The sequence below is a fragment of the Tachypleus tridentatus genome, chromosome 3 (assembly GCF_004210375.1).
Source record: "Tachypleus tridentatus isolate NWPU-2018 chromosome 3, ASM421037v1, whole genome shotgun sequence".
NCBI lineage: Eukaryota > Metazoa > Arthropoda > Merostomata > Xiphosura > Limulidae > Tachypleus > Tachypleus tridentatus.
The window spans coordinates 75959162-75974942 of record NC_134827.1 but is presented as its reverse complement, the minus strand read 5'-3'; the positions used below and the strand labels follow the sequence as shown (position 1 = coordinate 75974942).

At 29.2% G+C, this 15781-nt stretch overlaps 1 protein-coding gene across 5 annotated transcripts in view; it reads left to right on the top strand.

Annotated features, from left to right (window-relative positions):
• LOC143247230 (putative receptor-type tyrosine-protein phosphatase mosPTP-1) overlaps positions 1–15406 on the top strand; it is a 97756-nt gene extending 82350 nt beyond the window's left edge. For all 5 annotated transcript variants that reach the window (XM_076494941.1, XM_076494940.1, XM_076494939.1 and 2 more), the window contains 9 exons: positions 1023–1157; positions 1516–1667; positions 2758–2893; positions 3988–4149; positions 5745–5915; positions 6705–6833; positions 8838–9109; positions 9429–9564; positions 10146–15406. In XM_076494941.1, coding sequence (XP_076351056.1) covers positions 1023–1157; positions 1516–1667; positions 2758–2893; positions 3988–4149; positions 5745–5915; positions 6705–6833; positions 8838–9109; positions 9429–9564; positions 10146–10307 — 1455 coding nt within the window. In that variant the 3' untranslated portion in view covers positions 10308–15406. The remainder of the gene's footprint in view (positions 1–1022; positions 1158–1515; positions 1668–2757; positions 2894–3987; positions 4150–5744; positions 5916–6704; positions 6834–8837; positions 9110–9428; positions 9565–10145) is intronic.
• The last annotated feature ends 375 nt before the right edge of the window (positions 15407–15781 follow it).

Here is a 15781-nt window from a genome sequence, read left to right as displayed (position 1 = left end):
ACTTATGTGTTATTATGTTACTAAATTATGTTTATTTAATGAATTTATTTTAACAGCTAGTGTCACTTATTAAACATCTCTTGTAGTGGTAATAAATTTATGCATGTCATTGAAAAAAGAATTAATAAGTACAACTGGAAGTCAGAGTTGGAAACTAATAAATATTATCATTTTAACCCACTCTAATATACATTTATAAATTAATATAGCTGTAAAAACCTAATCAGAATTACTGTGTGCTTCATATTAATAAATGTTGTGTTTTTATAAATTATTTTTATCTCAAAATATTTAACTTGTTTCACTAACTCATTCACTGCCACATATAGAAAATAAACTTAACCATTTCAGTGTCATATTCATTTGTAGATATGCAATAAATAACGCCCCCCAGTGGCTCAGTGGTATGTCTGCAGACTTTCAATACTAAAAACCAGGTTTCAATACCTGTGGTGGGCAGAGCACAGATGGTCCATTGTGTAGCTTTATGCTTAATTCAAAACAACAACAGCATAAATAACAAGAAAACCCAAGTTTTAATATCTTGGTTTTTAACTGAAACTTGAAAACTGGTAAACTTTGAACAGTTTTAAGGAAAATGTCATTTCTTCATGGTACAAAATTCAAGATGGCACTGCTCTATAAAGGGACATAAATGTGCATGTGGCAGCTAAAGAATTAATTGCTGCATTTAGTGATTTAGAAGTTATATCAGAGTATGTTTCCTTGTGAACAAGCAGCTACTCCTACTATTAACTTTTATAAAGTTCCCTCTAATATGTATTTCACCAGTGTTAATTTTTTGATGGTCCTAATTGAATGAAAACTGAATACTGAACATTTGAAATTTTAGGTACCAATCTTCTGAATTAACTTGTTTTAGTTAATTAAGTCTGATCATTTTAATATACTTTTATCCATTACTTTTTTACATTTTATTATTATCAGTACAAAAAAATTCAGTATTTTGAAAGCCAATATTTTGTACTTTTAAAGTTATTGTTGTACATTTTGCCTTTTAGAGAAAGTGTGATATGTACTGGCCTAAAGAAGGGGTCGAAACATATGGGATAATTCAAGTGAAGTTGATTTATGAGTTGGTCATGGCTACTTACACTCTTCGAACTTTCAGCATTCGAAATGTTAAAATCAAGAAGGTGAGTGTTGTGTGTAGAAGATATTGCCGTAGGAAAATACTATTTATTTCATGGGTTGGAAAATCTTATAATAAAGTACATCACAATTAGAGGTAAGAGTACATGTAAAGAATCTTGATATTCTCAGGAGTGTCCTAGACATCATTATTAATAGTTGAACTTATTTAAATAATAATACGCTATTCTACAGTTATGTATTTGTATAATTATGTAAGGTTTGAAGTTGAAGAACTATCATTAACCCAACAGTGCCTGTCATGCAATTAATTGTTATCTCTTTTTACCACAGCAACATAAATGATTGATTTTATATAGGACTACTAACACACTATTAAAGTGTACGTGTTGTTAATCACAGAAACAGTGTGCAGAAAGAACTGTGTTACAATACCACTACACCAACTGGCCTGACCATGGAGTCCCCGACCATCCCTTGCCCGTTTTAAGCTTTATTTGGAAATCCTCTTCTGCTAACCCATCGGATGGAGGTCCCATTGTTGTACACTGCAGGTACAAATGGAAATATTCATTTGGTTTTTGCATACTTTATAGCCTTTACAAATTAGTGTGTATAATTGTGTAACTAATTGTACTTTGTAGTTTTTAACTTTTAAGGTTTGTTTGTTCCAAGACTTTGTGAGTAAAATCTAAAATAATTCAGTCAGTGGTAGTCTGTCTGTTTAGGATACTGGGAAACTTCCTAGTGGGTCTGTCCCATGTTTCAACAAAATGTCGGGTCTGTTGATACATCTTAGTAGTCTGAACTCTTAAAATAACAAGTTAACATTTGTTGCCAGACCGTAAACACTAATCCCCTTCAATCACTTTGACAAAGTGCTAGTCTCCCTCTACATCCAGTGGAAGTCTCTTAGAGAACAATTAACATTTTTATAAAACAAATAATGCATGCTATTAGAATAAAATAAACTATAACAAAATATTAATGATACTTTAATCTTGTCTTAGGATTTGTAGAATAAATTATATAAACTTGATTTTGTCTGTTAGAATTTAAATGCAGGCATTCAAGTCATGCATTTTATATGATATCTAATAATATTTTCACAATAATTGGACATTTTCATATTCGTTATATAATACTGTCTGATTTGTACAACTTCTTACACTGATGAATACTACATAATACTGGCATATTTTAACATGACATCTGTCAAATTCAGCTTCTTTGCTTTTTACTGCAAGATTTTTTTGTATCAGTGTTTTTATGGAATGTGTATTAGTGTTTAATGGAATACAAGTTTATTGTATTAGTGTTTCTAATGTGAAATAAAATTTGTGTATTATTTCTCATAACCTTCTAATATACAAGAAATTGTGGTTTAAAAGTGTTACAACACATTTTATGTTATATTTATTTTAATACTAAATGTGTTGGTAACATAGATTATTTTGTACAAGTAACAGTAGATTTCAATGAAGAGCATCTGTGGGTTTTATTTCAAGTAACACATAACTGAAAACCATTTTGTCTTTTAAGAGACAAATCTCAACTTCTAGATCTCACAAGGATAATGATATTTACTAACTAATATATACTGCCTTTGTACACTAAGGTTGCTGTTTTTTTATTTCGCTAAAGTGCTGGTGTGGGGTGGACTGGAACCTATATTGTTATTGATGCAATGTTGAAACAAATCAGGCATCAACAAAGTGTGAATATATGTGGTTTTTTAACTCACATTAGACACCAGAGGAACTACTTGGTTCAGACAGAGGTGAGTTGTCTGCACACTATGTACTTCTTCTGATAGGTTACAATTAAACTAATTAAGATTAGTTCCTGATTATTTTGTATCGTTTTAGATTAATTTTATGAAAGTCAAGAGTGATTGTTATTAAAAGGCAAAATGAGGCTTATAATTTTTTTTTTTTTCAATTTGTAACCAAAGATGTGATAAGTACATAGAAGTAATTACAAAATAGAAACATTAGGGATGTAGAAAATTTTTATTGAAAATGTTTTGTTTAGCATAAATCTCTCCTTTGGTACTTTCTGAATCTCATTATTAATAATGTCATGCAGTTTTCATTTGTTTTGCTCATCTCCATATTCAGTGGAATGCATGTAATGTTCAATTTTATTGTCAAAACCCCTTGAATTACATTTTATTATAATTATTATAGGGAACTATTTTAATATTTATGTGTATGTTACCAATTATCCCTGATTTGTAAATTCCAGCTTTTTCTAGTTCTTTTTTTTAATAATAATATCATATATTATCCAATAACTTGCAATAATATCAATTAAAAATTTAGAGAATTTCATGTTTTTTTTTTAATTACAAAGATCATGAGTAAGTTCATGTTGGCTGTAGAATATAAATAAAAATAAATATAAATAAGTACAGGGTGTCCCAAAAAATATATGCACAATTTGAATGATTATAGATACAATGTTTATTAAGATATATCTAGGTTTCATAATCCAAGTTTAAGAAAACAAGTGTAGAATCTTTTGAGTTATCTCAGGTGTTCAAACTGATGACCGTTCTGATCCAGGCACTGCTGATAACGCGGACAGATGGAATTGTAAACTTCATGAATCATTTCATTTTTTTACGTAACACTACATAAATTTTTATAAGCAATGCTCATTGTAGAAAAATGTTTAACCAGTTTGGTAGCAAACATTAGTTTTACGAATCTGTGTATAATACTAAAAGACAAGAGGTAGTCTTTGTTTGGTAATGCATTGATTACAAACTCCCAAATTTAAACAGCAGTTAACTGTAAGTGGTTTACTAAGAAACTTGATTGTTCATTCTTGGTACTCATATGATCTGTTATTAATATATCTTGATTTCAGGAGCAGTACGTTTTCATTCATGAGGCCATACAAGAAGCTATTGAGAGTGGTGAAACAGAAGTCTCGAGTCATCACCTTCAGCCATATATTCTGTCTCTACAGTCAACAGAGGGAGCCAACGGAGAAAAAAATCACTGCCCACTCATCGAAAAACAGTTTAAGGTGAGTTTTATTCAGAGAAGTCACATGCTGAGCTTTTTCACTTTAAAGATATTTCATAATGAGAGTTTTTGAATAGGTTACAAGTAAGCCTTTTTAACAGTAAAACACAATATACAACAACCTCTTCCATTTTAGGCTTGAAAACTGCTTTTGGTCAATAAACACAATGATAACTGCCACTTTAGGGTCGAAAAACGCTTTTGTTCAATAAACATAGTACATAACAACTTCCACTTTAGACTTGAAACTGCTTTCAGTCAATAAATACACCACACAACAACCACTTCTATTTTAGAGTTGAAAGTTGCTTCCAATCAATAAACACAGAGCTGTGATTCTTATTGCAACATGTCAAGCTCTTTAGTTAATATGTAATCTCAAACAGTTAATGGTCTAGTCAAGGCAGATTAATGTTTGAGATGTGGTACCTCTGAAATATTCCTCAGTTAAAGTTTTCAGAGTACTATAAGAGGGCCAGACTAAACCCTTTCAGTGATTAATGAAGCTGGCTCACTGTTGTCCTGCTGGCAGTTGTTGAAAAATAAAAATGGTTATATCTGCAAATTTTTGGGTATTTCTGACCTGGACATATGCACTAGGTGCCATTACAGTTGAAAAATCTAAATATTTTTCATATTATGCCCTTGGCACCAATGTAAAATATAGAACTAATCTCTTGCAACTGTGAAAATTAGAGGAAAAAAAAACTAGAGTTTAATTTTGAATACAAATTTTATGGAATTATAAATTGATTAGACTTAAAACAATGTCTTGTAATGAATATTTTTGCATGCATGAAAACATTTTTACATAGCCCTCGTGTAGCACTGCACAAAATTCAAAACAAACAAACAATTTTATGGTCTACTGTAGCTGATAATATTACTAGCAGTGAGGGTACCAAACTGAAGAAACAATGCATGCATTCTAATCCTCATAAATAAGGATTTAACAAGGTTCGTGTTTATTCAGTTATCTATATTCATTACACAGTTCATTTTTAACTCTAATTACTGTAGAAAATATTCTTCTTTATTTTGATGTAAGTTTTTACAATTCATGATCATTACAATTAACAACCTGTTTTTTGTGCTGTATTTTAAAGATTTTTATCTAGTATATAATTCTGTGAATTATGTGAACTTCTCTAAACTTTAATCCAGCAATTCGTTGCCCTAATTTATTCAGTTGCTTCTCAGTATAACTTTTTATGTGTGTTCTGTTTATAAAACTGAGTTGTTTAAAAATATTTTACTCTTATTCAACTGTATGATAGTAGTATTACTGGTAGGTATCTGTGAGTCTTGTAAAACTATAATTTAGGCACCAGTAAGATAAAAGTCTAACACTACCTTGTATGGCTGTATAGTCTTACTTTGGATAAGCAGACATGGTTACAGTTTGAAGAGGCAAAAGTTGCTATTGTCCATGAGAAGAGTCTATGAATAATATTAACAATGCATATTACATTAATTGAACAACTTCTAGCTTGATTTACACAGGGTTTTCTGGAATTTTTTTTTTATAAACCTGTGTAAATCTTATCCTATCATAGAATACTTAGGTAACATAAACATCTGTTTTACAATGCTCAGCTGGTGACCTCTTTCCGAGCCAAAGATTTCAACGTTGTTTCTGCTCTGAAGCCATGTAATAAAGGAAAGAACCGATCCCTCAACCTTATTCCTATTGAATCTCACAGAGTCCATATAACTCCAAAACCTGGAACTGATGGATCAGATTATATTAATGCTACTTTCCTAATGGTAACTTGTACTCAGTTTAATTACTATTACTTGTGTAGAAGTGAGGAAAAAAGTACAGTATGAACCAATGTTTATTCCATTATTAACCATTCTTTTAAAACATATATCTGTATCACTTTTTATATTTATATTATATATTTTCCTTTGTTCTAATGATAAAATTATACAAAATAATTTTTCAGAATAATTACAGTTATTCATTATACTCAGAATTCATTTAGTTGTGTTTTGAATTATGGGAAATACTTTTGTAGAAGTATTATGAACAGTTGAGCACCTTATTTTTAAATATGGTAATAATAATTTCTTGATCAGATATTTATGTGTTTAACATTTATATTTATAAATAAATTATAATATTGTAGATATTCAAAAATCAAATGAATTGCATGTATTCTGATAACTTCCATGGGTAATAAAATAAATCTCTAATTTCAATGATTGTAGAATAAAACAATTTATATATTTTTATACTTACTACTTCTGTGTGAACCATTTGTTTATTATTTATAACATTGTATGTGTATTGTATACTGCCTCCTCTTATAAATTATAGAGTCTACCAAAAAACATTATCGTATCTATTTATTTAAATATTCTGTTGCCAAGTTCTATAACCAGTTATTTGAATGCTCTGTTATCAAGTTTTATAACCAGTAATTGAATGCTTTGTTATCACATTCCATAACCATTTATCAAATGCTCATGTAACCAGTTATTTGGATGATCTATTATGAATTTTTGTAACCAGTTATTTGAATGCTCCATTATTGAGTGTACTTCTTACAGGGCTTTAATAAAATGAAAGAGTTCATCGTGACCCAACATCCTACATATGAAACAGTGATTGACTTTTGGCAAATGGTGTGGGATCATAACACTCAAACAATAGTTCTGCTCTCATACATTGATGAAAAGGTAAGTTAAGCTGTGATATCATACATTAGTAGAAAGTTAAACTTATTAACAGTTTTCTAGAGTATTCCTCTATATCATTCTAAAATACAGTTTTCAATTAACATGATAAATCATTGTGTATGGAAGTTTTTTTTTTAATTTTTTTTACTTAGTAAAAATCTCAAATTCTGTTTCTCACTTCTAACTTGTGGTCAAGGCTGTACCAAGGTTAATATGATCAGTGTGTCTGCATAGAGCACTGACCTGTAGAGGGCACGAGGCTGACCTATGAGAGGTCTGAGTTTGCATCTTTGAAAATAAGGATAGATTAGAGTTTTTTGAGGAGGGGCAGAATTTATATCCTGTACAAGGTGCTAGTTATAACAGTTGTATTAAAAATGCTTCCTTCCTTTGTTATTAAAATTAAATTTGTAAAAGCAAAAATTAAAAATGTTTTTACTGGATAATCTTTTGAGTTTGGTCTCAGGAATATGAATAAATTACATTTTAAAACAAACAGATGAGAGTTCACTGTTGAATGAAATCAGGTCATTTACGTCTAGACAAATTTAAAGGTAACCTGTTTTTAAAACTATTGAACAGTATATGAGATCAGCCATTAAACAATAATTTGTATTTTAAAGATGGCTGGTATGGTTATTAAAACTTTAATTGAAATAAATTATAGAACCTGTTAACCTAAAGATGACATGAGAAGGTCAAAACATTGTTCTGTATCTTATTTTAATTAAAGTTTTTAATACTCATACCAGCTGTCTTTAAAATATAATTTTACTTCACTTAGGTTTATCATCATCATAAACAATAATTTGTTTTACAGTTTTCAAATGTGTTGAATATCTACAAAAACATTGTTTTAAAAGTATGATGTTTTTAAAACTGTTTAACAGTCATGTTTATTAACCTTATAATCCATTATGCTACATGGGTTGGGTATGACTAGTAATGTAATTAGCATGTTCCCACTATGAGTTATACATCTTTTAGTTTGGGGCCAATGGTGTACTATAGAAGTGATTTACTTCTATTCAATGAGACAAGAGTAACCCCATAGTTGATTATGGGCAATATTAATTAGCTTCATTCCCTCCAGTCTGTGAATTCAAAATTAATGATAACTATATGCAGATAACACTTGTGTAGTTTTGTACAAAATTCCAAAACAAACAAACCCTGAAATTCAGCCCTTTTAACAACCAGTCTAGATGTCTGTGAAGATTAATGTATCATCATGCCAAAGTGCAGACAAAAAGTATTGCTAGATATGGAGTAATCCAGCCCTGACTTTATCAAAAGTATTTTAACCTTGTATACAGATTCACTAATAGTGAATAAAAAGAAGCTTCAATAGTAAGAGCATTTAAAGCATGAATTACTAGCTTCAATAAATAATGTTTCACATATCTGTATCTGTCAAGTCAGCAAAGTCACTTTAATTTTCCTGTGACTCACAGAATCTCTTAAGTTGAAATGAACCCTGAATGTAAAGAAGTTATTTTTTATTAAATTTATTCAAAGAACATAAAAAGTCACCTTCACACATTTTTGAACACTGCAAATCAAGTAAACACAACATAACCATAGAAAACATCCAAATACTAAATAAAGAAACAAACATAAACAAAAGCAAAATTAAAGAAGCCTTACTTTTACAACAACTCAAGCCCAAAATAAACCAACAGAAAGGAACACCTTTATACCTATATTAATAAATATAATTAAACATCTAATCATGCCCTCTATATTCCTATACTCAATTACACAACCCCCTTCAAACAGGTGGTCAGCTACCTCTTTCTTTCTTTGTGATAACTGAAGAAGGTTGAAACGTTGTTTGCTCCTTTACATAAAAAATTTTCTCAAGCCATACCAGCCATTTTTAAATATGTATTAAATTTGTTTATTAATTAAACAACTTAGTTTAGGAATCTTAAAGTTATATGATGGTGATAGTTTTCTTAAAATTTTAGAAATAACTTTATCTTAAAGTTTCAATATACGTAGGAGTATCCAAGCTTCTGGCCTGAGAAAGGTCAAGAATCGGTGTATAGCACATTTAGGGTCAAACAAGCAGAAGAGTCATACCAAGGTAGCTTCATCACTCGTGACTTCATCCTCCAAGCTCTTCAGGATGAATATGAAGTAATGTGTCGAGTTATCCAGTGCTCAGGATGGCCCGAAATTTGTTCTCCTCTCAGCTGTGTGTTTGGCCTCGTGCATCTAGTTCAGGAATGGCATCTTGAGTACCAGAATGGACCAATGATTGTAATTGACAGGTAAATATGAGCACAGGTTTTGTTAGATTGTTTCACTAACAACCAATGGGATTAGAAATGCGTTCCATGATTGTATTGGCATATAAAAAACACACCAGCAGTATTGTGATCCCTTTTGCATGTGATAACAGTACAAGTTTTGATCAAATTAACCAATGGGATCAGAAGCACTTTTTCCATGATTATACTGACAAATAAAGTTAAAAAACACCAGCGGTATTATGATCCCTCTTGCATGTGATAATAATACAAGTTTGATCAAATTAACAATATACACAGTTTGATACTACTTTTTAAAAGTATTTTCACGTGTTTTTAGATATGGTGGGACTGAAGCTGCAACATTCTGCTGTCTGACAACTCTTTTCAAACAGTTACAGTATGAAGACAGAGTGGATGTATACATGTATGCTAAGTTGTACCATATGCGAAGACCAGGAATTTGGAAGACTCAGGTAAAATTGTTCTCTTGAAATAAATATAAATTTCTATAGAATAATATAAACAAAAGGCTGTAATATCTTAGAGATATAAATATTATTTTTAAATTATTGTAAGAGTATTACTTTAGGATTATTTTTAGAATTATTGTAAAAGAATATTATTTAGAGGGTGTATTATTTTAAAATGATTATTGAAAACTATTGTTAATTGATTATATTACCATAGGATGTTTATGGAAGAGTATTATAAGAATATCTTATTATTGTTATAGGATTATAATGTAAGAATATTGTTTACAGGTATTATTTTATTATTGTTACGGATAACTGGTATTGTTAAAAGATTGTATTGTTTTAGTATGATAATGAAAGAGTATTATTACAAAGCTATATTACTTCAGGATTATTATGGAAGACTATAGTTAGAAAGTTGAATTATTTTAGTATTGTTAAGTAAAAGTGTTGTTATGAGGTAGTGTTACTTCTGTGTAATAATTAAATAGAATTGTAGGTTATCGAATTGTTTCAGGTTAGGTTGTGTAAATATATTTACTTCTAATATGAAATAATAATGAAAACCTGTGGTACTGTAGGACGATTACTTCTTTCTTTATCGAGCACTGGACAGTTTAATTGACAACAGAGTCCTAGATGAGGCAGACCCTTCATTCAGCAATCTCCAGATGGAAAACAATGGTCATGTCAGAAGTAATGGTGACGCTTTCAGAGTAAATGTTGCTTCTGTTTCATTGTGAATCATAAAAAACACTCGTTGTTTTATCTGTATACGCAACACCAGTTTCTGTACAGTTGGGTTATTCAATTGAAAGTTGTGTCTAATGTTCAAATCTCCTATGAAATGTCATCCAATAAAGTTGTGACTTAATAAAACTTAAGCTAGTATAGAAAATAGATCAAGATTTCACATAATTATTGCTTGTGTAAAAGAAATACTCAGTTTAAATTAAATTTGTGAAAATAAAAATTTAACAAGTAATGTTGAAACAAATATGAGGTTAGATTTGCTCAAAAGCTGTTGAAACTGTTAATAATGTACCTGTTGTAATATTATTTAGAGTAAAATAATTCAGAATTATTAGAAAAAGCTAAATTCCTTTTAATTTGATACAATCAGATATTAAGTTATCTTTGGTTTGGTGTTAACTTTTCTGTGCTTATATAACTTTGAAAAAGAGTACATATAGTTATGAAATATTGTGTTTCTGGTATTAATTTATTATCATTCATAAACTATACGTTAGCCTTCAGTTTTCCCACGAATGTAAATTGTACGATTTTCTAAACATAGATGTCTTGAACATCATAAAAAGATTTGCAACTGATGTCTGTATTTTATTAGAATAAAGTTATGACTTAGAATGTTAGGAATATATTATTTTAATGAGTCTTTACAGTAAGGAAAAAAAATTATGAGTACAAAAGAGCTTCCAGAGTAGTTATTTGTGCAGGGGAAGATTAAAAAATGTATAAACTTGTAGGTGTTATATTATTCTAGTGGTAATAATTCTGTAAGATGTTTAGTAACTACTGAAGACCAGTTCTTTTATGTCATTTGTATAATGTTCACCTATAAATGCTGTCAGTAGTGTAGCATATTCTAACACACTTTCTGTGAACTCAATATAAAACACTTTTTTTTTATTGAATGAAGATGAAATACAAAAATCTTTATATATTTAACTATAGCTTGCAGGCACTTCATTGGTCTTAGGAATTAATATATAAATAAGAAGTATTTCTCTAAAAGTTAGGAGAATTGTAAATATTAGTCAAGGTTGTGATCTAATGGAAAATTTGTACCAAAGAATCACTTGTCATATGTGTGCAAAACTAGCAACATTAACGATAAATGAAATGCAGGAAGCTATTATTAATTATGTAAATAAATTTGAAAAAATATTAGAAAAAAATTAAATAATCCATTCTTTACAAAATATTAACTAATTTATATATATAAAGATATTAGTAAAACCAGTTGTTGAAATATTGCTTTTTAATGTTATTTGCAATTTATATTGAGACAAATACTATAATATTATCAAATTAAATTATATTAATTTAACAAACTTACATTTAAGAACATTGTAATATTTTGAAAAGTTTGAGGTGACATCTAGTGTTGATGAAACATGTTAGTTTTAATAATAAAGTACTTAGTGTATATTACTTGTCTCTAATATACCAGCATGAAGAATAATATTGGTAGTTTTGTAATGATTTTCATGTATCTGATTACAGCCTTGTAAAAAGAACACAGAACATAGTTGAACATTTAACTATATTCTTAATGAAATATTCATATAAAGTTATGGCAGCTCAACTACTTTTGAGATTCCATTGCACAGGAACAAAAATTGATGGATACCTCAAAACACAAAGTTTTTAGTTGATTGTAGACTCTGTATAATGTTAACAATTTGAATAATTCACAAGCAATGTTGTAGTGTTGTGACAGTGAATAAAAAGAAAATATAGATGTGTATTTAAGGGAAGTTTCAAGTTACTTCTCTTTGTAAGCACAATGAATTAAAACTGAAAATTATTTATTTAAAGGGAAATTCAAATGACTACTCTTTGTTAAAGAGCAGTTACTTGAAATACTCTTTGGGTAAATTTATATTTTCCTTTTAATTTGCTGTTGTGGTGTTACACCCTTACATGTGAATTGTTGAAATAAGTTCTTACCATTCCTAAAATTTTCTACTTCACTTTTTACATAATGTGTGTTTCACTTTAAGAAAATGTTTCTAGTTGATGTCCAGTGCTAACATGTTGTGTTGCTGTTGTGCTGTTAAACTGTTATCTAAAAAGAATATTTATATCTTAGCTGTTGATGTAGTTTACCTTTAAAGATAAAGTTGAAATGTTCATAATTTTTATTATAAACTTTTATGTAGTGTTATTAAAATATGAGAGTTGACTACTTGTGTTTCTGAGAGGCAGTGTTTTTTTTTATTTCTCGTCTATTTATATAACTATCATAGCATTTTTTGTCTACTGTTTGTATAGTTTGTACATAAACATATATTATTTTTTGGTTTTCTGAGCTTAGTATTATGGAAAATCAAGATTTGAGAGCAAACTTTTGGTTCTTATGAAGAAACCTGCAAAGTATAAATTTTCAGATGGATTTTATAACTAAGTAAGGTACATTTATTGAAACAGTTGATATTTTTGATACATTCTACTATTGTGTACTAGATTACAGTAGAAGGGTATCAAAAATATACAAATAAATGGATCAGTTGTTCACAATAACTTTAACTTAATTTGTTAAGTAATTTCTCTTACAAAGCCTTAAATAGATTTTAATTCTCACTGTAAATGTGTAGGCTTCAACCAGTTTCTGTGAGTTTATTTACACTTTTGTTTCATGTAAATATTTTTTTACAAAAACAAAATTAAATTTCTAGAGGTATTTCCTAAAATTATTTTGAAAATGGGAAAGAAAAGAATAATAATTAATGTTTATTAGTAACATTCATTATGGTAGAAATATTTTCAAATTATGTGAATTTTTAATTGCTCACATACTATTTAGCACAGATATGATGATAAATGGAGCAAAATGATGTATGAAAAGTGTCTTATTTAGGAATTAAGGATAATAATATCATAAGTTGAAATTTACAGTATTATTGTGAAATATTATGCTAGTTGGAAAAACATCCAACTGTGAAAAAGTGTTTTTTTCTCCCAATAAATCAGTAGTTAAGGATGAAGATATGTCTTTCAGTTGGCAAGGGAACTAATGAAATGTAGCAGGAATTAGTGTTTATCATTGTAATGGTTGTTGACTTCATACTGAACTGGATAAGTATAAGTGATTAGAGTTGCTTTAAATTTTCTTCAAACCTTAAGAAGACCCACAATATATTTTTATCAGCTATCCTGGCACAGTAGTATGTCTGTGGACTTACAGTGCTAGAATCTGGGTTTTGATACCCATGGTGGACAGAGCATGGATAGCCCATTTGTGTAGCTTCATGCTTAATCACAAACAAAAACTAGCTATCTTGAAGTAACTTGAAAAACTGAATTTTCACATTGCAATTTCTTGAGTTGCCCTTGTACCTTGTGTTTTCACCCATTGTTTTAACATGAAATTCATTTTGTTTGTTTTATCATTATAGGCACTTTAATCACATTAAATACAAATTTGTATGTATACTTAGGAAATACAAAAAGAGTAGGTGAATATTTTTAGCATGTTGTATGTCTTAACATGATTTTTATATCTTATTAAATTGTAAATGATTTTATTGTTTAAAGGTATTAAATAATTTATTAATTATATATTTGAATAAATAAAGATGAAAAAAGATATTGTTGTAAACTGGTTAAAAATATATCTAGTGTTATGTAAGTTATTCTTGTTGTTCAAATCACTGGATACCAGATATCTGATGGTTATAGTATTGTGAAGCTTGCTGTGCTGAGAAGTATATCTTGTGGAAAATACATACACATTGAAACAACTTGTTCTAAGCTATTTTAAATATTATTTTGAACAATGTCATGTGTGCCTGTAGTGACAATGATGCACCACATGGCTATGTACATTGTTTTCCTCATGGTGGTCAAAGTGGTCTAGAGACTGACTTTCACCACATTGTGGTTGTTTAGGGGTCAGCATTAAGTTTATAGACTTATAATACTGAACTTTGGGATTTAAGTCTCTGTAATGGATAGATTATAGCTACTCTAAGAAAACATCATGACATTATATGCATTGGTTTTTCTGAATGCAGTCATCTGAACAGTGAAAGTGGCTTTTGAAACACTTAGTACTATATTTCGAGTGAGGTAGACTGATTGTCTGTTGTGCAATGTAGCTTTATTAATACTCTCTATAAGTTAAGTGTACAAATTGTATTACAAAAACTGTCACAGTTCAATTATTAATTAATTTTTGGTCAATATAAACCTAAACTGTAAAAATTTAGCAACCTGCCAAAAAGGTTAAAGAGAGTGTATCACTTTTTGTTTTACTTAAAATAAAGTATAGATTGTGTATTTCAATAATTAAAATAATTTAAGTGCTATGTGAAGTTCCATACAGGTGTAGCTCTGTAATAAATTCGTTTTGAATAACCAATTATAAGTAGCTATAATTTCAATTTTTTCCAAAGTTTGAATATAGGAATATTAGATCAATGTTTTCAGATCATTAGCTTATATATATATGAATTTGAATCAGTAGCTTATATGTGAAATAGTTATAAAGTTTACTTCTACATTGAATGCACTTGTATTGTCTGTCATTATTTATTTAATCATTAGAATAATTTATATTTTACATCTAGTAGAAGAGCTATGAAAACTCACAAAAACTTACAGCACCTATAACTTCTCTATCTATACAACTCTATCTACTGGATGATCCAAAATTTACTTGATTTACTTTTAAAACTCGTTTTTATGAATTAATTTGATTTCCAACATCAGTAAATACTGATTAACCTTTTGTCAGTTGGTAAACCATACTTACGTCCTGTACTCAAACGTTATTATGAAACAGTTTGAAATTAAAAATAATTAGTACACTGCTCTAAAGCAACTAGCTTTTGTATTATCCTGAATGTTATGGTTAAAATTTATTATAAAATTTTCATTGATCTATGATAACTTTCTTTAGCTTTTATTAGCTATTAATTTAATACTTTGTTCACCATTGTTTAGATGTCTGACTTGTATTAGTTTTAATTTGCAAAGTAAACCTCTATCTATCAGGTAAATTGTTTTTTTTACCTTATGTTTTCAGTGTTTGCTGATACTTCTATTTCTTAAGATGTTCCTATGGGCTGTACCATAATAAAGTGATTAAAAATAAGAGTGGAATGTCATTTATTGTCACCACTAGATTGATAATGTTAAACTGAAGGTAACCATAGAATATGCAAACCTACACACTTGTATGTTCATGTTCTAGGTGTTTTATTATCATGCCTCAAATGTGAATATTTGACACAAAATATTAATAAACATCCATTCAGTCTGTTCATTCACTGACATCCTGAACATCAGTATTCATTCAATACGTCACTCACCGATATCCTGAACACCACATTCCTTCAGTACATCATTCACTGACATCCTGAACACCACATTCCTTCAGTACATCATTCACTGACATCCTGAACACATTTCTTCAGTACATCATTCACTGACATACTGAACAACACCCTCCTTTATTTATACATCAGTA